The 24,957-nt window shown below is 40.5% G+C and overlaps 1 protein-coding gene across 1 annotated transcript in view; it reads right to left on the bottom strand.

The window, feature by feature from the left end:
• Positions 1–24,957, bottom strand: part of THSD7B (thrombospondin type 1 domain containing 7B) — a 764,324-nt gene that overhangs the window by 253,183 nt on the left and 486,184 nt on the right. Inside the window, exon 12 of the mRNA XM_033860221.1 lies at positions 10,482–10,676. Within this exon, the coding sequence (XP_033716112.1) occupies positions 10,482–10,676 (195 nt within the window). The remainder of the gene's footprint in view (positions 1–10,481; positions 10,677–24,957) is intronic.

Genomic DNA, 24,957 nt, shown 5'->3' on the forward strand with positions numbered 1-24,957 from the left:
CATGATCTTAAATTCAGAGAACCTTTCCTGGCTGAGGAAAGAATCAGAGGCAAAATAACTATGAAAGAATGATCAAAAGATGATGTAATGTTTCTGAATTTCAAGACTTTGGAGGAAGGGAGCCATGAGCCAGCGCCTAGAAGCTGGAAAAGAAAACATTTTCCCCTAAACCTTCCAGAAAAAAATGCTACCCTGCCAACATCTTGCCTATAGCCACGTAAAATCTATGTCTGACTTCAGACCTATAGAACTGTAAGAGAATAAATTTGTTGTTTTAAGCTATCAAATCTGTGGCAATTTGTTAAAGAAGCAATAATAAAAAACGAATACAGCACCCTATATGACAGCTATTGTAACAGGTACTATACTGTGTTGTAACTGTCTGTAGCAAAACTCTATCTCTCATTAGACTGGAAGCTCTTAAATTAGGGTCATGTCTATCTATTCCCTTACAGTGTCCCCAAGGCCTAGCACACATAAATGGTAAACAAGAATTGTCCCTTGAATAATTGAGCAAAGTTTTTTTAAAAAAAGGAAAAAAAAAGTAAGGAAGAAATGAGAGAGAGAGAATAGGAATAAATAATAAAATGTTCATGTACAAAGTAACCAAAAGTTACTGGCAGAACAAATATTTTGTACAAATATATGCTGTCTCTATATTTGTGATATCCTTCTTAATTACATGGCATCACTGTTTGAAGAAGGCTTTGAGCAAGTTAGTTAATGTAGAGATGGTTTTCACAATAAGAAACCGATTACCAGTGGTCCTTAACTTTGATTACATTCTAGTCATAATCAGTATTAAACCTTGGATTCAGGACCAGCCAGTACTTTAAAAATTTTAAAAATCAATCTCTACTACAACTCTAAAGACATTTTTTCCTCTTAAGTCAGAGAGAAATTTGTAACTGATTCCACAAAAACACAAAACTACAATATTTAATAGGTATTAGTTACCCAGTTTTTGTTTTGTTTTGTTTTGTTTTTTGCGGTACGCGGGCCTCTCACTCTTGTGGCCTCTCTCGTTGCAGAGCACAGGCTCCGGACGCGCAGGCTCAGCGGTCATGGCTCACGGGCCCAGCCGCTCCGCGGCATGTGGGATCCTCCCGGACCGGGGCACGAACCCGCGTCCCCTGCATCGGCAGGCGGACTCTCAACCACTGCGCCACCAGGGAAGCCCTACCCAGTTATTTTGAATATATAGATACATATGAATAACCTAGATAGATTATACTATTTGAAGGATTATTTACAGCATTGGGTAAACAACTGCTTTAATTATCACTAAATCTGAAACCTGTGATTATCTAGTTTGCATACAACAAACACCCAGATATTAAATTAAGGTTTCTGGTTAAAAAAATGGAAAAAGAAAAATAAACACTGTAGATGGTCCCCTATACAATGAAGATGCTTGTACTTGTGTCTGTATGCTCCTGTGTGTGTGTCTGGGTTAGAGAATCATACTGCTTTAGTCTAAGCCCATCCCTTTTTACTATCATTCATGTTAGAAATTGCTTATTAAGTTTAATACTAAATTACAGGGGAAAAACCAAAACACAAGCATTAGTATCACAATAAAAATAAAGCTTGAGAACTGCAGATTTTTCACTACTTGTTTTTCTACCAATGATACTGCAAACAAAAGAAGAGTGAAGAGTATTTTGCTCTCCATCTATGTCTACAAAGATTAAGCCATTGAAGTTGCTGACTGACAGTGATCTCAGTGTTTCACACAGAGGAAATTAAAGACGATAACAGGATGCTCTGTTCTTGGACAGACAGACCCTTAGATAGTTAGATGCATTTCAGGAAGAATTTAAATAAACCCTACTTCTTGTATCTTCCCATACACAGAAAAGCATTATGATCATTACCTTGAGATTGCTGTTCTTTGTGACTAGCTGTAAGTTTCTACCAAGATGTATGCTGACTGCATGTATTCCCTAACAGCTACAAAATCACATAGAAACTAGCCTTCCCTCCCTACCTCTCTGGAGCACTTCCTCAGAGCTATCTGAGAGGCTGTCTCCTGTGCTAGAGTCCTCAGTAAGACCCTGGATAAACCTTAACTCACGACTCTCATGTTGTGCATTTTTCTTTCAGTTGAATGTTTTGGTGACCACAAAGGGACCAAGAGCTGCCTTCTCTCCTTTGCCTGAACTCTACAAGTATCTGGAGCCTTGGGCCCAACATGGGCTCCTTGTGCTGGTCCACTTCCTTGGGGAGTCCAGACAACTGGGTATGTCTCTCCTGGGTCTTGGATCTCACATCTTGATTGATGATTCTGAGTTTTATTTGGTGGTTGTTAAACTCCTTGCCATGAGGGGTAGGTTTTCCTTGAACTTAGGTTCAAGAAGAGGTAGCTGCGTTACCAAGTCGAAAGACACTGGGAAAAGTTTGCTCAGTTGAAAGATACTGAGTGGGTTACCCCCGCGGAGAGACAGCAGGAGGTTGCTCAGTTGAAAGACACCAAGTGGTCTGGACTAGGTGATTAGGTAGGGGGCTAGCCTGGTGTCTTTCTTGAATACCTTAACAGAGTTTGTCTGAATAAAAGTCAAGATACCATGTGAGAGCTTTCAGCTCCGAAGATTAGGGACACAGCTCCTCCCAACCAGTTGCAGTTTTCTCAGTCAACTGGGAAATTTATGGGAGTGGCAGAGGCAAGCCCTCACACCATTCAGTGTGAGTAACCCACTCATTAAAGAAATTTGCTCTCGGGACGCACACATAACATTGGCCAACCAGTGCTCCAGTCTCCATGGAGATTTTATACAGCCAGGGGGAGAAACTGAGACCTGTGAAAGCCCTGAGATGACTCTAGGGTGCCACCCAGAGGAGTGACATCAGCCCACCAGTCTTCAATAGTAATTTTATCCTGACAAACCAACACTAAAATGGGAAACAAAGCCTTCAGATCAGAAGAAAGCGGTACCAGATAAACCCGGCAGGGTATGAGCCAGAGGTTTATGTTTATAAGGAGCTTATACATGCAAGTAGTTAATTGGGAAATGGAGGAAATGTCATCCTGAAAAAGGTCAAGATGGGACTCTCCTGACATTCCAAAACTGGCTTTTACATATGCAGTCAGAGGAAGCTGGCTTTATAAAACATCTTTTCAAAATTCTGACCCAAAGGGAACAGAAGTCCTTCTAGGAGGAGCTTACAATTATCTCCCTGAGCCTTTGAGATGTAAATGTTTTACCAGGTCCTCTCAGGAAACTCTTATCTAGACTATCTCCAATTTCTGAGATTAAAAAAAAAAAGGTGTGTGTGTGGGGGTGGGGGGAAGAAGCCTTTTAAAACCCAAGTGAGTTAACTTATTCCAACTGTTATTATAAACTAGCAAGTTTTATATTGTAATACCCGATTCTTGACTTAAGTTTTAAAATGAGGCTATGCGATCTCTGGTTGGGCCTATTTATATGTCTGTGTGTACATTGTAGATATATGTTTCTACCTTTGGTGATGGTATTATCAAAATTAAACTGTAAAAAAGAGCTATTTAATTGGCTTAAAGAAAATTAAATGCTTGTATACATTCTCGGAAATACAATACAAATTAACCCAAATGGTTTTTTTAAGATCACGATTGCCAACTGGGAAAAAAAAAAAGCACAACCTGAGAGTTGTGAGTGAAGTTTTATTTGGGGCAAAATGAGGACTATCGCTTGGGAGACAGCATTTCAGACAGCTCTGAGAAACTGCTCCAAAGAGGTAATGGGGAAGGTCAGTATATATATGATTTTGGTGATGGTGTTTCAGCTAGTCTCATGAAGGTTACTGCTAGTCACAAGGAGCAGATATCACCATGAAGGATTTTAGTGCTTTTCTAGATATGAGGAGATACAAGAATTGGGTTCATAAAATCATCTCCTGAAAATATCTAACTATCTGAAGACCTGTTTTTCCCAGAGCACACAATGCTTCATTCCTCATCTCCACCCTGAACACCTTTCAGTGGGTGTTGAAGGTCAGCAGCTGCAGCAGCTCCTGATTTAATCCTTGTAGAGGTCGATGGCAAGTGCCAATGCCGAGTGCCAGTTCGTAGTTGACATGATCTACGATTAATCTTTACCCCATAAAAACAAGTTTGTTGGTTTAACTAAAAGAGTCCTATCTTTAGAATTAAGAACATTATACGTACAACTGTTACTGTGTCCGTTTACTAAACGTCAAATAAGATCATGTTATCTCTAACAATTTGTCAGCAAGAAAACTAATGATATTTTCATAAAGAAATTTAGATCCAAATGGGCTAAGACTTTTTTAGATGAATGCTTTAAGAACAATTATGTCTTATTGTATGTCTACTTAAAAATAGTTTCTCCAGATCTTTCAGTAACTTGAAATTTTAGAGTTTTACTAAGTTAAATGATGGGAATTCATTGAATGTCTAGATCATTTCCAAATAATAGAAAATACTGGGAAATTAATTGCTAAGCAAGTCTAAATTTATCTACTTTTGTTTTCCTATTTAAAAAAAATGCCTAAAGATATTTGGTTTATTGGTCACTTGTCTCATACCACAGTGAGGAAAAATTACACTGTGAAAAAATGTGTTTCTAGAGGTAATGGAATATGTTCGTAAGTTTGCCAATCAGGCACGCTCATGTGACAAACAGTTCGTAACTGCTGACTTCTTGGTTTTTGCTAGAGATTGGGGTTTTTAAGAGTTGAGAATTCTGATTAATATGTGTAATTAGAACCACTAAAATAAATAAAACACCTTTGTATGCAAGAATACTTTTTAAAAGGGTAAACGAAAAGGAAATGCATTCTGTTAAGGGAAAACAAAGTAATTTTGTCCTAAAGAGAGGTTAAGAGAAAAAGAAAAAAAGAGCAAGGGAAAGCATAGGACACAATCTGGAAGAAAAAAGGCAAATTACAGGGTTATGAAAAGAAACCCTGAGAAAGAATTTGATGTATGACCAGGGCTGGCAAAGATTAAAATGAACTTAACTGGCTGAAAGAATTCTAAGGATATTAAATTAAGCTGGTGCAAAACTAGAATTTGAATTTCTCTCTGTTATGTCCTCTAGCTAATGTTGGCATGTCTCCAGGGGACCCTGAAACATCTCAAAGAAAGATATTAAACTAATTAGGTTTATTTGTTATATTAAATTACATGATTAACATTGTTAAATGATGATAAACCTTAGATAATATTGTATGAGTAAATGTTATCAATATAAATATTCTAGAAGTTCTAGGAAATTCCTACAATTCAGATGTCCTACTCTAATGTTATCACAGTCCAATTATCTTAAAATGTGTGCAACAGAAATAACCAAATTTCTCTGTCAATTGTAATCGTATCTTTAACCATGCCATTTTAAGTCTTTTGTCATGTATAGATAGTATTATTTTACTCTGTCGCTTTTATTAAAATTTTTCATCTTCAAGAAGAGTCACAAAAGGACTTTTTTTTTTGACAATTACAGGTTTCTGATAGCTTTCAGATTATACTGCTGAACTGGGTATGAAATTAAAGAATTCTCGTGAAAAATCTGATGACTTCATAAAACTTAACAGGAGATCAAGATCAACAACACTTAATTGCATATGACTGAATGAACTGATGAATATGGTTATAATTGTTATGACCTTTTGTCTAAAATATTACTGTTTATCTTTGTTTTCTTGATATAAGGGAATCTTTCCTCTTATGCTATGACTAACACCAATTTGATAAATTATACCTTTGTAAGCAGAATTGAAACATTTATCTTTTTCTCTCTTCCATCCCTCTAGAAGTGGAAACTCCTTATTCTTATTTTCATGGAAATATAGTTATTTGCGAAAGTTCAATAAAAATCTCTTCTCTGTTTGACAGGTTACAATGGCAACGCTGGTTATATTAACATAGCTTTGACTGGAATGCCTTATTTGAGAATATGCATAGAATCGGATATAACAAGTCAGCTTTAAAGAACTAAGATGGGCTTTATGGAACCATAAAGCCCCTTAGAGAAACAGCCTAGTGCCTTATTTGCAGGGTTCCCAGCATCCTTATCAGGTGAATAAGAAAGGACCCTCAAGGGCTTCCCTGGTGGCGCAGTGGTTGAGAGTCCGCTTGCCGATGCAGGGGACACAGGTTCGTGCCCCGGTTCGGGAGGATCCCGCATGCCACGAAGCCTGCGCGTCCGGAGCCTGTGCTCCGCAACGGAAGAGGCCACAACAGTGAGAGGCCCGCGTACCGCAAAAAAAAAAAAAAAAAAAAAAAAAAAAAGAAAGGACCCTCAAGATATTTCGGGAACCTTGAGAAGGGAGGAATTCACCCAAACCTATACAGGGAAATCTGATGGCAAGTCCTAGGCATAATTTTCGTGGCCTTGAGAAGCCTTAATGAAGTTCAGTCAGGGACTGTTTATGACAAGCTTCAAAAAACACAAATTTAAAAGAGCCTATATAATCAACTGCTATTCTTGGTACACTTATGTAAATAATCAGGCCTAGTTTATTGAAACCAGACTTACTTTGTAAACAAGTTAGTCTTAGTTTGGCTGTATTTGGTGGAAATGAGGATGACTTTAGAGAAAATATATGTTTCAGTAATATACGTTTATAGATATCAAGTTCTTGTGCTATTAATTATCTACAAGGTTTTGGTATTTACTGCCTGAAACTCACTTCCTAGACGGCTCCTGTTGCTATGTTACATTATCACAAAAGTTTAAGTCACTTGTTAAAAGAACGTTTTTAGCTTGTTTCTGAAGTTTATCACAGTAATCTATGTTTGGATAAAGATCGGATACCCTATGACTACAACCAGAAGAATATATACTGGAAAAGACATCATTTAAAGGACTCTCTTCAGCTTAGATGGAAAGGCCCTTATCAGGTACTCTTAACTAGCTCATGCACAACAAGACTAAAGGGAACTGACTCTTAGATTCATATTTCCCATTTAAAAAGGGCCCTGCACTGGACTGGTATATAGAGAGGATTGCTAACCTCAAACTCACCTTGACACAATACTCAAACAGAGAAGAAGCCATACCCACAGCAGGAAGAGATGAGGGCATCAGAAGCAGATAGCTATTCCAAGATGCCACACCGGACCTTGATTTCTTGGATTTTTACATGTGAACCAAATGTTTTTGTATCATGGGCACAACCCTATGCAAATTTTTAAAAATCTATCTCATTTTTTGGTTTACGGTCAATTACCTACATCCAGTACTTCTGGTTCACCCTGGTGGATTTCTCTTCTCCAAGGATGTGATTGGATGGTCCCTTAGAAAATTTATCTTAACCTAAATATGAATTTTCTATCAGAGTTACTCAAGCTCAATCAGAGCAATGAGCTAAATTTAATTCAAAAAACATAACCTCCCACTTATCAGGAGGGACTCTTCCTCAGTTATGGAATGGATTTATATGGGTAACACCAGGCAACAGTCGTTAAAGTCTAATGACTCTGTTGGGCTTGTAATAGAACACATTTAATGACTCACATAAAAAAAATCAGATTTGTGCCTTAAACAATCTGCTCCCTAGTCTTGGTGATCTCAAGAACTGGTTTGATGCTGGAAGTTCTTGGCATAAATCCTTACTATGACCTTATTAATACTTCTAGCTGTAGAACTTGTGTTCTGCTTACAAGATAGTTGTAGATTTGGTAATGCAAGAATAAACAGCGTCTCCAACGAAAGCAGTAATGACTAAGAGATTTGAAATGTTTGATCGAATATATAGTTCTATATAGAATTAAAATGATTATAATAGTGTAACTCTAGATATGGGAAGAAACAATCAGGGAGAATCATTTCCTGGACCGTAAGAGACTAGTAAGACAGGTGGTCCAGAGACCTTTATGGTAACCATTAGAAGGGCCCAATTCAGTCATAGCACATTGGGTGGCCTTTCAACGAAATCCTATGAAATCCTTGACGTAGGGCCCTAGGACAAATTGGTAATGAAACGGCTCTCAAACTTTGGTTGAATTTATGACCAAAATAGGGGAACTTCCAACCAAAGAAGAGCAAAGAGTATGTCATTCTCCATCCAGGTCTACAAAGATTAACCCATTGCAGTCACTGACTGACCGTACACTCAGTGCTTCTAACAGAGGAAATGAAAGACCATAAAAGGATACTCTGCTTTGAACAAATAGACCCTTAGATAGTCAGACGCACTTCAGGAAGAATTTTAATAAACTTCACTTCTTGCGTCTTCCCATACACAGAAAGTGCTATGATCATTACCTTGAGATTGCTGTTGTGACTAGCAGTAAGTTTCTACGAAGATGTATGCTGACTGCATACATTTCTTAACAACAACAAAATCACATAGAAACTAGCCTTCTCCCCTACCTCTTGGGAGCAGTCCCTCAGAGCTATCAGAGGCTGTCTCCAGGGCAACAGTCCTCAGTAAGCCCCTGGATAAACCTTAACTCATAACTCTCACGCTGTGCATTTTTCTTTCAGTTGACACTACTGTATAATTCATTTGGTTGATTTTAACAACTCATGTGTTTCATGAAATTAGCCAGTTGTTTAGGTGTCATCTAGACACTGAAATATACAAAGATCAACCAGCTAGGCAAAAGCATAGCAGTTAATAATTTAGAAAAGAAATTCTAAATATTAATGTAATTCTTAGGATAGAGTTTGCAAGCAAAAATATAACAGTTCTTCAGTATTTACCTTAAAAGTATATATTAAATAAAAGTCAAATTCATCAAAATTTTGACAATTGATAACACAAACTGTACTGGTTGCAAAATGAATAAGTATCCTAGGATTTTCAATTATTTCATTCTCAGTTTACAGATACAAAACATCATTAGCAAACCTTCAAGACAAAGAAAAAAATTGGCCATTAATTAAAAACTTTCTTTCCCTCTCAAGGAAATTTTCTCTCATCTCAAAGATATAGACAGAGTTGCTAGGATAATGGCTTCTGAAGGATTATGTAGGAACATGCAAACCAAGTTCCATTAAACTGCCCCTGAACTTGGAATTATTCCTGTCATATACATTCTATCCCATCATATTGTTAGAGAATAAGAAATTTGTTTTATCTTAGAAACATAAGCAATGTTACATAAAATTATATATGAACAAATTTTTATAGAATAAAGTATAACATTTAATTTGATATTTCTATTTGTGAGTATACGTTTCACCTGGACTTACAAATGGGCTTCTGATTTGTGCGCAGAAATCCTGTTAAGCGCTCTCATGGATTTTGTCAATCCATTAGAGTGAGCTAAATGTAAAACAATCTGGTATGCAATGCTTTCAAACAAAGGTCTTGAAACTGAGAGAATTAGCACTTGAATTGCTCATGAGAAAAAATGGTCATCTGTGCTTAATTCTTCAATGTCAACACCAATTTTATTAACCCAATTATTTTGGCATTTTCCTTTCATTCTTCATTCCCTGACTTAAGTTTTCTGCAAATATGAAAAAAACATTCAATGAAGAGATATTCTGCCATATTTATCTAGATAAGAAGTAGGATATATATTACTACATCAATTATTTGTATATTACAGGCAAAAATTGCTCTAAGACCTTGATTAAACTATTCACTGCTTTAATTTCCATTAAATTTCAAGGATGTAAATAGAACCAATAATTAGCATATGCCACAAAAGCAGAATCTATGTATGTAATTCGATTTGAGTTTTCTATTTTTGGCTGCACTGGGTCTTCCTTGCTGCACACGGGCTTTCTCTACTGAGGTGAGCAGGGGCTACTCTTAGCTGCCGTGTGCAGGCTTCTCATTCTGGTGGCTTCTCTTCTTGCAGAGCATGGGCTCTAGGTGCAAGGGCTTCAGTAGTTGCAGCACGTGGGCTCTAGGGCATGTGAGCTTCAGTAGTTGTGGCGTGCGGCTCTGTAGCTGTGGCTTGTGGGCTCTAGAGCGCAGGCTTAGTAGTTGCGGCACGCAGGCTTAGTTGCTCCGCGGCACATGGGATCTTCCCAGACCAGGGATCGAACCTGTGTCCCCTGCACTCACTGGCAGGCGGATTCTTAACCACTGCACCACCAGGGAAGTCCCTGTAATTCAATTTTTGCCTTCCACCACTAAAATTTTAAAATATCAAGTTACTTATAAGGTAATGGCAAAAGATAATGACATAGGTGAGATCTGCCTTTGATGTTCTTTACAAATCAGAGACTGCTTTCAAACTTGCTGAGATCCTGGCATGGAAAACATCAGAAACTCTGCCATTAACTACTCCAGGAAGTTGGTGGATATATTGCCATTTATGACTACAAAGATTATAAGCTGTATAGAGAAGAACTTCATAGCTTTGGAATGGTTCACATCTTTCATTTGTTTTACAAGTATTAATTGAGTATCTATTATGTGCCAAGCTTTGGCACTGAGGATGCATAATGGCAGGGAGGGAAAGGGAGGGGAGAGACCTGATACAATTTCCCATCCTTCTGGAACATATATTCTCCTTGATCAGTTTCAGGAGAGCATCACTTGCCTGAAGCTAAAGAATGAAAAGCACACCCTACCTGTGAGCTGTCGCCGTCTACTTCGAGTTGTTTCACAATTCGTGGAGCAGGGCGTAAACCTGGACCAAGCAGTGAAGGTGCAGTCATCATGACAGGGTACTGTACATTCTTGAACAACGGGAGGCATGCCATTTGTCTGCTTGAGGCATTCCGTCATTTCTGCCGACTGGTTATTACCAGAGATGCACGAGACAGCTAAAAAAAAAACATGGATTCTTTTGTTATTATTTTAATTAAATCAAGCTGCTGGTTCTTGGACGAAATTGCAGAATTCCCCAATGTCTGAAAAGTTTGGTTATCACTGTGATTGCAAAAGGTGTTCAACATAGCTAACCTTATTTCTCTCTGGAAATTAAACATTTATTGTTGTCAGTGGAGGTATTTGAGAATTTAATTGGTTTCGTTATTAATCCGAACCCAGCATTGACAGCAACCAAAATAACATTCAGTAATTTTCTGTATGTCCTGCCTGTGAGCATTTGATCTCTAGAGATGATACAAAACTAGAAAAGAGAATCTGTAAAAGAATAATAATAGGACGTCCACCCACATCTCTACAAATGACCCAGTTTCATTCCTGGATGGACCTAGAGTCTGTCATACAGAGTGAAGTAAGCCAGAAAGAGAAAAACAAATATCGTATATTAATGCATATATGTGGAATCTAGAAAAATGGTACAGATGAACCGATGTGCAGGGCAGGAATAGAGATGCAGATATAGAGAACGGACATGTGGACACAGGAGGGTGGAACGAATTGGGAGATTAGGATTGACATATATACACTATCGTGCATAAAATAAATAGCTAGCGGGAACATCCTATAAAGCACAGGAAGCTCAGCTCGGTGCTCTGTGACGACCGACCTAGATGGGCGGGATGGTGGGGAGGGGTGGTGGGAGAGAAGTCCTAGAGGGAGGGGATATAGGTATACATATAGCTGATTCACTTCACTGTATAGCAGAAACTAACACAACGTTGTAAAGCAATTATACTCCAAAAAAAAAAAAAAATCAACAACTAGAAAAGAAGAGTAATAGGAGGACAAAAAAGGACAAAACCACCAAAAGATCATCTGAACTCTTCCTAGATTTGATTTTTGTTTACTTGTTTAAATGGCACTTATGTAAAATGGACCTATTTTTCACTTCAGTCAGTATTTTAAAAGGAATTTCTGCTTTCTACAAGTAAGCTTTTTTTCCCTTGCTAACATTTCAGGATCAGTTAAAATTTTTATTTTTTTTTACATACAGGCATAATCTATCCAGATAATCCCCAATACAAATATCCTACCAGTTGCAGATGTTTCTCACATAATTTTTCAGCTGGAATGTCTCCAGTCATACCATGAACTGATAATCTCAAGATAAGACATTTTTGAGATTTTGCTTAATTTTTTGAGTCTTTGGACTAATGCCATTTATTTTATTAAGAATGAATGATATTTTTGTGCATCTTTTCTTCACCCTAATTATGGACTCTAAGGATGTATCTTTATTTTCTAGACCAGCATGTCTCAACCTTGGCACCACTGACGATTTAGATTGGATAATTTCATTTTGTGGGTACACAAGTGTGTCCTGTGCATTGTAAGAGACTTAGCAGCATTCCTGGCCTCAACCCACTAGATGCCAATAGCACACACACCCTCCCAGTTTTGAAAACCAAAAATGACTTCACACAGTGCCAAATGTCACCCCCTGTTGAAAACTATACTTCTCAACTGATTCCTAATCACCGATGTCTTTGAGAACATAGAGATCTGATGGCATAACTTCAGACCTACTAAACCAGCATCTCCGGGGGAGAAGTCCAGGAATATTTTTGTCTTTAAGTGTCCCAAGTGGTTCTGATCCAGCCTGTCCACTGACCACCCACTTTTAGCGTGATGCCTTTGGACATGGTATTTGTTAATGGATATCTGCTGCGTTCATCATCCTAAAGAAACTACGGTTTAGGATCATTTTTATTACAGCTCTTTAAAATCTACCAAGTCACAAGGAATAAAGAGACCACAGCCTAGGAACAATGTTGTTAAGAACTTTTTATATACACTTCTTTAACACAGGGTAAGTATACACAGGGGCTTTCGGTGGCCCATTTCTCTTATATTCTGAATTCCTTTCTTTATTCTGAGCACAGCAGAGAACAAGTCAATCTGAACACCATTTATCCAACTATCTATCTATTTACTGGTGAAAGCCAAACCTAGCTAATGCTTTAGGACAAAGGAATCAGCCAAGATGACAATGAATACACGCACAACACTTCCCAGTTTGTACATCTGCTCCTCAGCAGGTGGGGCTATTCATTAATTTTGAATAGTTTTTGCTCTTGTTTTTATCCACATCCTAGGAACAAAATCCATGGCACATCAAACCAACATCACCTGAATTTTCTTTGTTGGGACTGTTATAGCCATGAATGATGAATAAAGTAAGATACTTTCTTAAGTAGTGTACAAGCAAATGTTACTTGAATTTCATGTTTAGATAAATAATTTGGAGTTAATTTAGGGGATTTTTATCATGCCAAGTTTTCTTTTCCAAGATGACAATGCACTGAATAATATGAAGAGGAATTTTAAATACTTTCAAAAAGTACTGCTATTTGAAAATTAAACCTCTATGAATATACAAATGAAGAGTTTTTCCAATGATAATACATTATTTTAAAATATTCACTTTCTAGGACTTCCCTCATGGCACAGTGGTTAAGAATCTGCCTGCCAATGCAGGGGACACGGGTTCGAGCCCTGGTCCGGGAAGATCCCACATGCCGAGAAGCAACTAAGCCCATGTGCCACAGCTACCGAGCCTGTGCTCTACAGCCCGCGAGCCACAACTACTGAGCCCACGCACTGCAACTACTGAAGCCCACGCACCTAGAGCCCATGCTCCGCAGCAAGAGAAGCCACCTCAATGAGAAGTCCGCGCCCCACAATGAAGAGTAGCCCCCGCTTGCCGCAACTAGAGAAAGCCCATGCACAGCAACGAAGACCCAACTCAGCCTAAAATAAATAAATAAATTTATCAAATATTCACTTTCTATATTTCATGTCAATAAGTTTAAAATTTGAAAGCTATGATAAACATTCAATGATATTTTTAAGTTCTACAAACTGTCTCAATTAGAATACACTGGATTTATGAACGTCTGTATTGAACCCTTTGCACAAGAAACTAAGAAAGAATAGCTTTAGCGTATGACAGAATTCACAGACACTGTTGTTAAGTGCCATGAATGCAAATTCCATCCCCAAACACCTGGGTGTTACGTGAACTGAGATGAGTTATTTAAATTGTTTATGCTTTGGTCTCCTCATCTTTAAAATGAGTATTATAAGAGCACATAAACAAAGGGCTGTGAGAATCCTCAAAGCCGTGTGTCACACCCACCAAGAGCCAAATAAAGGCTATTATTATTATCCTTTATATTCGTTTTAAATCAAGCAGGCTGATAGTTCTAGCAAGCATACATGCACACACTCTCGCTCACCACACCTCATTTCTTCCTTGGCCATCCTCCGATTAAGGTGAAGAGAAAACTGGGTGAATCTTCACCTGATTCTGTACTACACTTATAATCACCATTAGTCAACCGGTATACTAGATATGCCCTTAACACATTCAATGCATTCACAGGACTACGTAGAATAAATCAGATCCGTCACTCCTGCACAAAGTGACCCAGTAGTCTAACGGAGGCTTTGGAGGATCCTAAGGGCCACAGAATGCATTCAGAGTTGTAGTATGAACTTGACCCACATTAGACTGAAGACCATTGCTCTAGGTTATCACTGATGATCAGCTCAGGGGTGAGTGGCAATCGATATGCTACATGGCATGCAATCATCCGTTTAGGCCAGGCATTATGGTTCTCAGATTTCTTCAGGTTCAAGATGCTAATTTACTTTCAAGTGTGAAAAGAACCACTAGAAATAAAAACATGAACAAGTTGAATAGAACAATTTACTTCTTGGGCATGTTCTAGTATAAAAGGAATCATTCAGTAAACATTTATCAAATGACGGGGCATTGAATGATACTAGAGGGCAGGCAGAAAATGAAGAAATAGTGGGCGAGAAGTATGCAGGACTGGAAACCCAACAAAGGAAAGATGACAGATACATACAAAGGAAATGAAAAGGGAAGACATTTGGAGTAAGCGGGGATAACTAGTAGCTAGAGGTACAACCCAATTCAGAGGCCCCTTCCACTGGGCAACTCATGGGCAAAGGATATTTTTTTAAATTTCTATCTTATATTGGAGCATAGTTGATTAACAATGTTGTGTTAGTTTCAAGTGTACAGCAAAGTGATTCAGTTATACATACAGATGTATCTAGTCAAAGGATATTTTTAAACTATGTTATTTTTAACCTACAATATAGTTCTGTGGCCAATATTAAGTGTGTATGGACTCCTTAAGTCAAATAATTTCTTTGAGGACTAAATCAGAGGTGGTAAGTAGAGTGTACTTATCAAATTGCGGGCCTTGGTGTTTAACAGAACTAAAGAGACTTTTTTTTTTTTTTAACTGTTACCTTGGACAAATTATGTAAATTCTACTAAAACAATTAACCCATCCATACAACGGGAATGATAACACCTACATCTTATGATAAATTGATGCAGATGAAGTGTTTAGCACAGAACTAAGCACTCGGTACATCTGCCTAGAGAGTTTCTATTATCATGAGGAAGGCTATTGGAAATGAAATTTAAGGCATGGCTGCAAAGAAGATTCCACCATCTCTTGCCTTGGCTCAGGAAGAATTTTCCAAATCCTACCAAACCTCTTGACCCCTAAGAAATGTGACTGGAGCCTCCCTTCAATTATAATATTGAAGTCAGTAGGCTCTTCCAAGGACTGCATGGCCCTCCCAAGGATACTGTGTTATATTTCCAAGTGATGCTCTTGCACTATGCTTAGTGTCTATAAAAATGGGGCTACAGTAAAAGCTACCATATAAGACCACAACTCCAGGGAGTCAGAAACTGGAATCTAAGGTCTGCTGGGAATTCTTTCCAGAAGCACCAAGCTCAAAATCCCTAGTACTTAGAAGAGTCTAATGAGAAAAGCGTGAGTATTTGCACACAAGAGCGCTGGCCATATTTTCACCTCCCTTACGGAGGTGGTCATCTCCAACAAAAACAGTGCCACGCCCCTCTGTGCTAATGCTGAATTCATGAGAATTTTAACATCTAAGTAATACTTAGGGGCATATATTGTAGCAACGCTTTTCAGACCATTAGGAGCATTTGAGCTTCATTACTGATCACAAGAAGAATAAACATAAGGCAGAAAAAATAGCTCATGCCCTGGGATCAGGAATAAACCTTCTTAAGGCCACTTTCTCTACCCCCATGGCAGACTAGACACTAGGCTGCTTATACACCTGGATCTTTATTACCTATACCTTCTTCCCTAATAGACCTTACTGAAATTGACCCGTTTATTCATCCATCCATCCAATCACTTGGTCACAAAATATAAGGAACTATGAATATTTATAAAAGTATTTTCTGTGTGTGTATGCAGATATACATGTACATATAAATAATCTAGCTTTTGGGAGGCTACAGTAGTGGCAGTGACAGGCAGGTAGACAGATAATAGGAGCACAGTAATGTAGTTTCCCTAAAGGCAATAACCCATGGGGAAATCCTGGTAAACAAGAGAAAAGTAGGTACTTGCCTTGAATGGAAAGGATGTGCTCAGGGCAGGCATGAAACAAACAGGCCATTACAGAGAATGGACCTGTCAGACACCTGCTATTTAGGTGAACTCTGAGTTCTGGGACTTGTGGATCACAGCACATCACTTGCAGGTCACAATCTAGAGAAAAGATGTCTCTTTTGATGGTTTTTAAGTCTTTAAAATACTGTACTATACTAGGGGGAAAGGTCTTTCCATCAGGCAAGGAAGAGGTATTCACTAGTGACCATTCCTGTCATATATTTCTACCTGCAATGAATCATTTAAGCAGAGTGGCAATTTGATGCTTAATTATATTTTATTTATTAAACTTGAAATACTGCTGTTTTTACTGGAGGAAAATTGTACTCCCAGGTAAAATGAGCTCAAATAGCCGCAGAACAATCTCATTGTGCATTGTTTGAAATTTAGCTATCTTAAGCTTTGAGCAGAAAGCTCTCAGAGTAGCTGCCGGGGACAGATGGGTATTCTCATTAAGGAATGATGGAGAAGCAGGTGGCTGAGCTAAGCTATCGAGACAAGAGCTCTCAGACAAGAACAGTCACCTGGTAAGTGGATATGGTCGGGTGACCTGGAACCTTCCAAACATCTCTGTGATGCCTGAGGTCACATTTTCCTATTCACAGTGTCTAGCAATGTACATAACACATAGAATTGAGTTCAGCTTGATCTTTCTCTTAATCACCACACAGCCTGAGCCTCGGGAGAAAAAAATCACCAAAAAGGGGAAAAAAGTTACTAATTGCTTTCCACTGTTATCTAATTATTTTCAATTCTAGCAACATGAAAAGGAATGGCTTAGCAGGAAATGTAAAATTATCAGAGAATTTAGCTAAAGAAATAAAGCAAGGACTTGTATGAATTCTCAGTGTGTCTCGTAGTTCACTTTTTGAAGACGCTGGCTGTCAATGTGGGACGGTTAGGTGGCCTCCTTAGGCTTTAATAGTGACTGAAATCAGCAGATTATTAACTACTACTAAATGGCTAGTCTTTCCGTCCCCTATCACCTCTAAACTCTGATAGTCAGACATGGATAAGTTTGTCTTCTTTTCAATTATGGTATGAAGAGGGCAGGGGCTGCTGGCCTTATAATAGGAAATGATAATGTTCTACCTGGAAAGACTAAGTAAGCAATGGAATCTGCTACTTCAGATCTATTCACATTCATCATCTTCACCAAGCACACCCACATTACTTCCCCAAAGTTGCTCCTGACCAGGGTTCAACTCTAACAGTTGACAAGGAAGAGTAGGAAGAATTTGTTTCAAGAGGTCATGATTTCCAGGAAATGATGGTGACATGCTAGAAAAATAGAAGAGCTGTGAGCTTGCTGTCCTGCAATCATGAACAGCTTCAATCAGGTACAGAACCCAGTTTACATGCACATCCAGGAGAGGAGAGGAGGGGAGGGGGCGGGCAGCCACTGCTCAGCTAACACGACATTCGAACAACGTGTTCTATAGGGCAGACCCTGCACTGGTGGCCTGGGATACACAGATGAAAGACACATGGAAATGAAAGTTCACTATGCCCAGGGTCCTGCAAGAGCATGGCTCTGGGGCCTCAGGCACTGCACAGTCAGGAGCCTTCCTGGATGGAGGGGACGCACGAAGGATGAGTAGGATACACCTAGTGAAGACAGGAGCCTGGCACACCTTATGCCTGTGCAAACGAACAAGCGATATAACAGGCCAGCTTCCTGCCCTTGCTATGCACGTTCTAAGACCCTTGACCTCTCCTTTGATAAGGCTCGTAACATTTGTAATGACACGTTCCACGTCTGTGTAGCAAGGTCCCTAATTTAATGAAGCAATGCCAGGTTGCCCCTAACACACGTGGGGACCAGCATTGGAATGTAAGAGGTCACAAACCACAAGACTAAAGAGTTAGAAGTTATCTTTGAAATTTACAAACCTGTAATAGATCAGTTCTATTCTCTTACTTAACATGTATGTCTTCATGACTTGGAACGTGAGGGTTCAATAAAAATCCTGGAATGACTTGGAGTTTCAGGCTGGAATGTGGCAGCACAGGGACTGTGGGCCCAGCCCTGGGTGTCTGGCCAGCCCTCTTCTCCTTTCACTCCCAGCTGGATTCTACCCCCGGAGGGACCGTCTTACACTTGTGAGTGGGCACTACAGTCAACCCCCCGAAGCTCAATTCACAAATCAGCCACCCCTGTCCACCCATCAGATCTAGGCTGTAGAGTCAGACTCAGAGAAGAGGCCCCATAAGTTCTTGAAGCTGGTTCAGGGCAATTAGGACAGGGAATTCCAAGGTCCTGACAGCTGAGCAGGGTTTAGATAAGGGGATGGATGGGGCAGCATGGGCTCCAGTGAGGCTCCTTGCCTGTGGGAAAGAACAGGCTAGAAGGTCAGAGAAGGACCCTCTAAGGCACGGGGAGGCCAGGGCAGGCCAGCTCTTGCTGAGTCTAAGGACAGAAATGCACTCCACTCCAATGATTTCATTATAGACTGATGCAATCTTTCTTAAGAACTCCCTTCCTAGCAGGTAATCAGGAAAGGTACAAATGCCAATTAAAGCTCTCTCAGTTTTGGCCATTTTAATTAGCCTCCTTCCTATTTGAAATAATTATTTTCAGGTAAATGTGCAGTTTTTCTTCTGGCCATTTCCCTTTCCCCCCTCCAGGATGGTATCTGGGTGCCTGACAGCCAGCAAAGGTCTCAGATCTGCATGAAAAAGGGCTCTGCCAGCGTCTGCAATAAGAGTGGCCCTCGTCCACCGGCTGGCTGCTCACCCGGGTGACATCCACCAGGAAAGTCTCACTTCAGGGTGAAAATCTCGCAAACCATTCCCTCTCGGCCTGATGAGGGGCTGTTGTCATCTAAGCTGATGAGAACTCAGCCCACCTGGCTCCCTCCTGGTGTGGCATATCCGGCTGGGGCCCCGTGATCAGTGCTCTGGGAGAGTCAGAGCAGGTTCTCCTGTGAAGCCTGCCGGCACCAGCAACTATCCCACCCTTCCCCGGGGCATGAAGGCATTTCTGCAGAACTCTCTGTAGCACGGGAAACCCAGGGAGCTTCTGGGGCGGCAATAAGGCCCTACTTCTGGAGCGGCGCCTCGTAGGGCATCTCTTCCCAGAGTTCTTTTTTTGTTACTTTTTATTGTGGTAAAAGTCACTTAATATGAAACACACTATTTTAACCATATTTAACTGACAGTTCAGTGGAACAAAGTACATTCACATTGTTGCGCAACTCTCACCATCATCTCCTGAATTTTTTACCTTCCTAAACTGAAACTCTGTCTCCATTAAACACTAACTCCCCTTTCCCCCTCCCCACCCCCTCACCCCCGGCCCCTGGCATCTACGGGTGTACTTTCTGACTCTATGAATCTGACTATTCTAGGTACCTTGTATAAGTGGAATCCAACAGTATTTGTCTGCACCTCATGCGTACTGGAATGCATTTTTAAGGTTAACTCAATATATGTCCTGCAAAGAGATTGCACCTTTTTTTCCTGTGCTATATACAGCAGGCATTCACCAGCCATCTACTTCATACATAGTACTGTACGTACATCAATTCCAGCCTCCCAATCCATCCCAGAGTTCTTCCCAGAGTTCTAAACAAGACACATTGCAGAAAACCTTCAGCTTTCTTGTTTCCTTAGCCAAACTCTCACCTCTAAAACATCAGCCCTGAGTCGGGGAAAACCACGACACACGTTTCTTCTGCTCTGCTTCCCCACCCTGCAAGCCCCCCTTCTCTTTTACTACCAATCACCCACCCTGGCAAGAAGGAGGGCTTTTCCTTCTCCCTGTTTGAGAGACACATCCGCCTCCCATCTGAGGTGGCCTTTATCCTGTCCCTTTCCCTGAAGCCGTAATGGCAGACAGGAGGCAGAGAGAGAAATCTGATTGGATTAAGGACACAAATTTAAAAGCATTTAAAAAATATTGATGTGAAGCCTGCTATACATATGCTTCACCACCAGATGCTGAGGCCCTGGAGAGCTGAGCCTGAACTGACGTGTCTCCTGAAAAGGGAGCACACACATTAAGGCACCCCTAAATACAGCAGACAGATTCTCTGAAGCCCCACAATGAGGTAGGAGGCAGGGGTTGTTGGGCAACCCGCCTCTGGAGAGCTAGGTGTCGGTGCTGAGGACTTAGATGCTCTCCTGGACAGTTCAACATCATTGGTCCTTTACTTTCAGGAAAATTTCTTTTTTTTGTTTTTTTGCGGTACGCAGGCCTCTCCCATTGCGGAGCACAGGCTCCGGACGCGCAGGCTCAGCGGCCATGGCTCACGGGCCCAGCCGCTCCGCGGCATGTGGGATCCCCCCTAAACCGGGGCACGAACCCGTGTCCCCTGCATCGGCAGGCGGACTCTCAACCACTGTGCCACCATGGAAGCCCCGGAAAGATGTTTTTTAATGTTAATTTGTTTCCAGGGTATTACTGTTTTCTGTTGCCACTGTAACAAATTACCAAAAATTTAGCCTCTTAAAAGAACAGAAAATTTTTTTCTTACAATTCTAGGAGTCAGAAGCCCCAAATCAGTTTCCTCAGGCTAAAGTCAAGATGTCAGCAGGACTGCTTCCTCCTCGAGGCTCTACGGAGAAACAGGTACCTTGCCCTTTCCAGCTTGAGTGGCTGCCTACACCCTTCACTCCTAGCCCCTTCCTCAAACTTCAAAGCCAAGAGTACGACATGAGCACGGCCGCTTCTTCTCTGTCTCTTTGCTTGCGTCATCATACTGCTTCCTGCCTCCCTCTTATAGGGTCTTTTGTGATTGCATTGGACCCACCTGAGTAATCCAGCCTGTTCTCCCCACAAGATGCTTAACTTAATTAGTCACATCTGCAAGGTCCCCTTTGCCACTTAAGGTAAGATATTCACAGGTTCTGGGGATTAGGGCCTGGTCATTTTGGGGGCTGTTAGGCAGCCTACAACATAGGGCAAAGGTATTTCTTCCTAGCTCTGAGGCACTGCGTCATCCACTGGAGTAAGAACCAAGCCTACCCCGTCGACTTCCAAAAATAAGAAGAAAAACAGAGTTGACACAATCAGGTTTACCGTGCCTTCCCCAGTCATTGTTTTCACAACAGGTTGGTTTTGTTTTGTTTTAATTCTCTGGTTTTTCAGTCACCCTGCCCGGCTTCCCTCAGCCACTCAGGCTACCTTTAGAATTACTCTGTTGGGTATCCTCAGGGAAAAGAAACAGGCAGACTTATTTCTTATTCAAGACGAAGCATAAGTAAGAATGTACATCTATATCAAACAAAAGTGCATTCCAACGTCAAATACCAGGATTTGGGTGAGTCTGAGCCACGTGAAATGCAAAGCCACTTTCTCCCATCCAACTATAACGCTTCGATTGTTGGCTTCATGAGTGAATGAAGGGACAATCTCTGCAGAGAACTATTGAAATTGAGAAGGGAGTGAGAACAGCTAGAAAGAAAAGGAAGTTCTAGGTCCTGGAAAAGAAGGCTACGTCCGTCTAAGCTGTCATTCACAGCAAGCGTGTCTTGTTGACCCTGCTCTGAACTGTCCACTGTGAATGATACAGTCCACTCCACGCTTGAGAGCCAAGAGCTGGCCAGGGTTGGGATGGACATCAATATGAGCTTTCAGACGCTGTGTGGAATCGTCTTGCCAGCTTGCCTGTGCCTAGTTAGTCTGGCCTCAGGGAGAGGGAAGGGCTGCTCAAATCCTTCCCCTAGGTGGCCAGCACTGGTGTGGGGCATGGCCAGGAGCGTGGGTAGCATAAGTGGGAACTGACAAGGAGGCCCCCTAGCATTGCATCTCCCAGAACAGAGACGGGGGTCACCCTGGCCTGACCAAGCCAACTTCACTCAAGGACCAAACCCAGGCCCTCCCCCTTCAGACGTCAATCACCTGAGCTCAATCTACCGGCCATTCCACTTACTGTAATTCTCCCAGTGGATGTCCTAGCGATTCCATTTCTGTGCCACATGTATGTAGTAGAGAAGACATTTTCACTTGCTGTTATCCAAATGAGGCAATTTGGAATTAAAAGCCAGTTCTTGCCATATTCCAAGGGTTTTCATTTTCCCCTTGTGCTTTTTCTCTGTGCAGAGCACAGTGGGTTAAAGCACAGTATTTGGAGATCCCATTCTTCAAAAACTACATTTGAATAAAATGTGTGATTATTACATGCTAAATGACATAACATGCAACTTTTGAGTGGAACACTGTGAGCTGTGGAAATTGAATTAAACAGTAAACCCGTAATTGCTTGTTAGGGTGCTTTAATTGACTCATAAGTACCATATGGGAAGCTGTGTGCCTGCAGGAGCCCAATTATAAGCTTGCTTATGGAAAGACACAACTCACTTTGCATGTTGGAAACATATTCCTCAGTTATTGTTGCCCTCTCAGGAAAAAAAAAAAAGAATTTTCAAATAAATAAGAAATGCTTAATAAGCTAATAATGTAAACATAGTCCCTTGGTAACTTTGAAGCATTGTATTCAGGTTCTAATACAAGATCAGGAAATGAACAGTTAAAAATGCCCATTCACTTTATTCTAAGGGATTTTTAAGTCCTGAATCTCTCTGTGTTCACAGCTAACCAAGGAAATATACACAGGTAGGGCTCTTGGCTTCAAGGGATTTGTCCCCTAATTGAAAAACACTGGCAAGAATGAAACACTTCAGGAAAAAACGGAACAAAATAAAATTACAAATGATTCATAAATTATATTAAAAACAAACAGAAAGGATAGCTAATACAGGTGAGAGTAACAAAGGAGGAAGGGAGATCTTAAACTCTGACAGCTAATCTGCTGCGGCAGATTCCAGAAGGGAACGCTAGGACTTGTGGTCAAGTTACCCAGCCATGGTTGGAAGCAAAATGATCAGGATCATCTGTGGGCCTTGGGGAGTGGGAAACACAAGTCCAAGCTGACTACCAAGTAAAATCAGGAAATCAGAGTTTCCAGACAAGCAGGGTGGGCACCTTCAAAAACTCGAGTTGAGGGCTTCCCTGGTGGCGCAGTGGTTAAGAGTCCGCCTGCCGATGCAGGGGACGCGGGTTCATGCCCCAGTCCGGGAAGATCCCACATGCCGCGGAGCGGCTGGGCCCGTGAGCCATGGCCGCTGAGCCTGCGCGTCCGGAGCCTGTGCTCCACAACGGGGGAGGCCACAACAGTGAGAGGCCCGCGTTCCGCAAAAAAAAAAAAACCCAAAAAAAAACCTCGAGTTGAGAAAGAGTAGTCATTAAGAATCCTAAATCCAAGGGAAAAATCATGAAATTGTCCTTCTCTAGGACACAGTGTAGCCTGACAACTATGTCTGCATGCACACAAGTGGTAGCTTTAGACCCCCAACGATCTCCATTAGCCACAATGAAACCAACCAAAATATATATTTAAGTACAAAGAGTAGCTTGCTTGTTGATGAAGCTGCAAGACAAGGCTCTTAATTCATCTCCAACCACTCCCTCCCCTAAGCCAGACCAAAAAAATATATACTCAGAATAGACAGGACAGGTTATGCAAACTCAGCTTTAAAAGTTCTCAGCCTCTCCTTCCATTTGAACTGCCTCTCTGAGTCCTTCCTCCTATGGAGAAATATTAAAACCTGTCTGGAAGAAGACCATTTATAAATGCATATAAATCATCACATTCAGTAAGACATTTGGTAGCCATCACTCTAAATTAAATCATGACACTGAATAGGAAGGAGCCGTCACCACAACCAAGCTTTTTATACATCAGTGACTCTCCCCCTGATTTTACAGCACCTTAGAGTAGCTCCATTTATCTCAGTTGACTTTCTTTCATTAAAAATAATTCAATGGGAATGACTGCTCATGGTAGAGTGCTGCTTTTGGGGGGTGATGAAAATGTGCTGGAATTAGATTGTGGTGATCATTGCACAACTTTGTAAATACACTAGAAACTACCAAATTGTACACTTTAAAGAGTGAATTTTCTCTCAATGAAGCTACTAGAAAAACTTCATCATTTAAATATTCTGAATCTCAAATAAATCGATATAATTTTAGAAAAAGAGCTCAGAAGTCCTATCACAAAATTGTCAATTAGATGCTGCATTTCCGGAAATCCTGGGAATTAGAATTCTTTACCAGCCAGCCAAGAAATTATTCTCGCAAAACTTACGCTCAACACCGTTTATATTAACTTTCATAAACAATTAGTAATAAAGTTAAGATTTTACTATTAATGCAGTTCTTTTCTCATGTTTCTAACCTGCCAGGTTTTATTTTTAATTTTTTTCCTTCATTAAGAAAAAAAGACACTTGCCTAGACTTTCTGAGGCGCCATGTTTACCAAGTTAGAATCCTGCAGAACCCTATTTGGAGGATATAACCTAACAGTTTAATAGAAGACAGAATTTCTGCCCTATGAGGGCTCATAAAACGCAACAGAATACTCAGCTTCCAGCAGGTGAGGAGCAAAGGCTCACTAATCAATATCTATGAATCACCTGCCTTTAAATGTGTTTAGAATATACGAGCATCGCATGGTGGTTAATTTCTCACCATGTGATAAAAATCTGTCAGGTAAGAAATCACCTAACTCCCCTTATAAACGTGTGTTCTTTTTCTTTCCTTCCTTCTATATCATGGGCTCATTAGAGGTGTAAACTAATGATGAGATGCTTTCTAGTGTTTCCAAGTCATTTTTCTCACAGCCACGAAAAAGACATCAGATGAGATTCCTTCAGAAATATCTTCCACGTCTAAATTCTGTGTTCTTCTGTCGAATGAAGCCCTCAAGTCAAACTGTATGAAAGTGTT

The sequence above is a fragment of the Tursiops truncatus genome, chromosome 7, assembly GCF_011762595.2.
Source record: "Tursiops truncatus isolate mTurTru1 chromosome 7, mTurTru1.mat.Y, whole genome shotgun sequence".
Lineage (NCBI taxonomy): Eukaryota > Metazoa > Chordata > Mammalia > Artiodactyla > Delphinidae > Tursiops > Tursiops truncatus.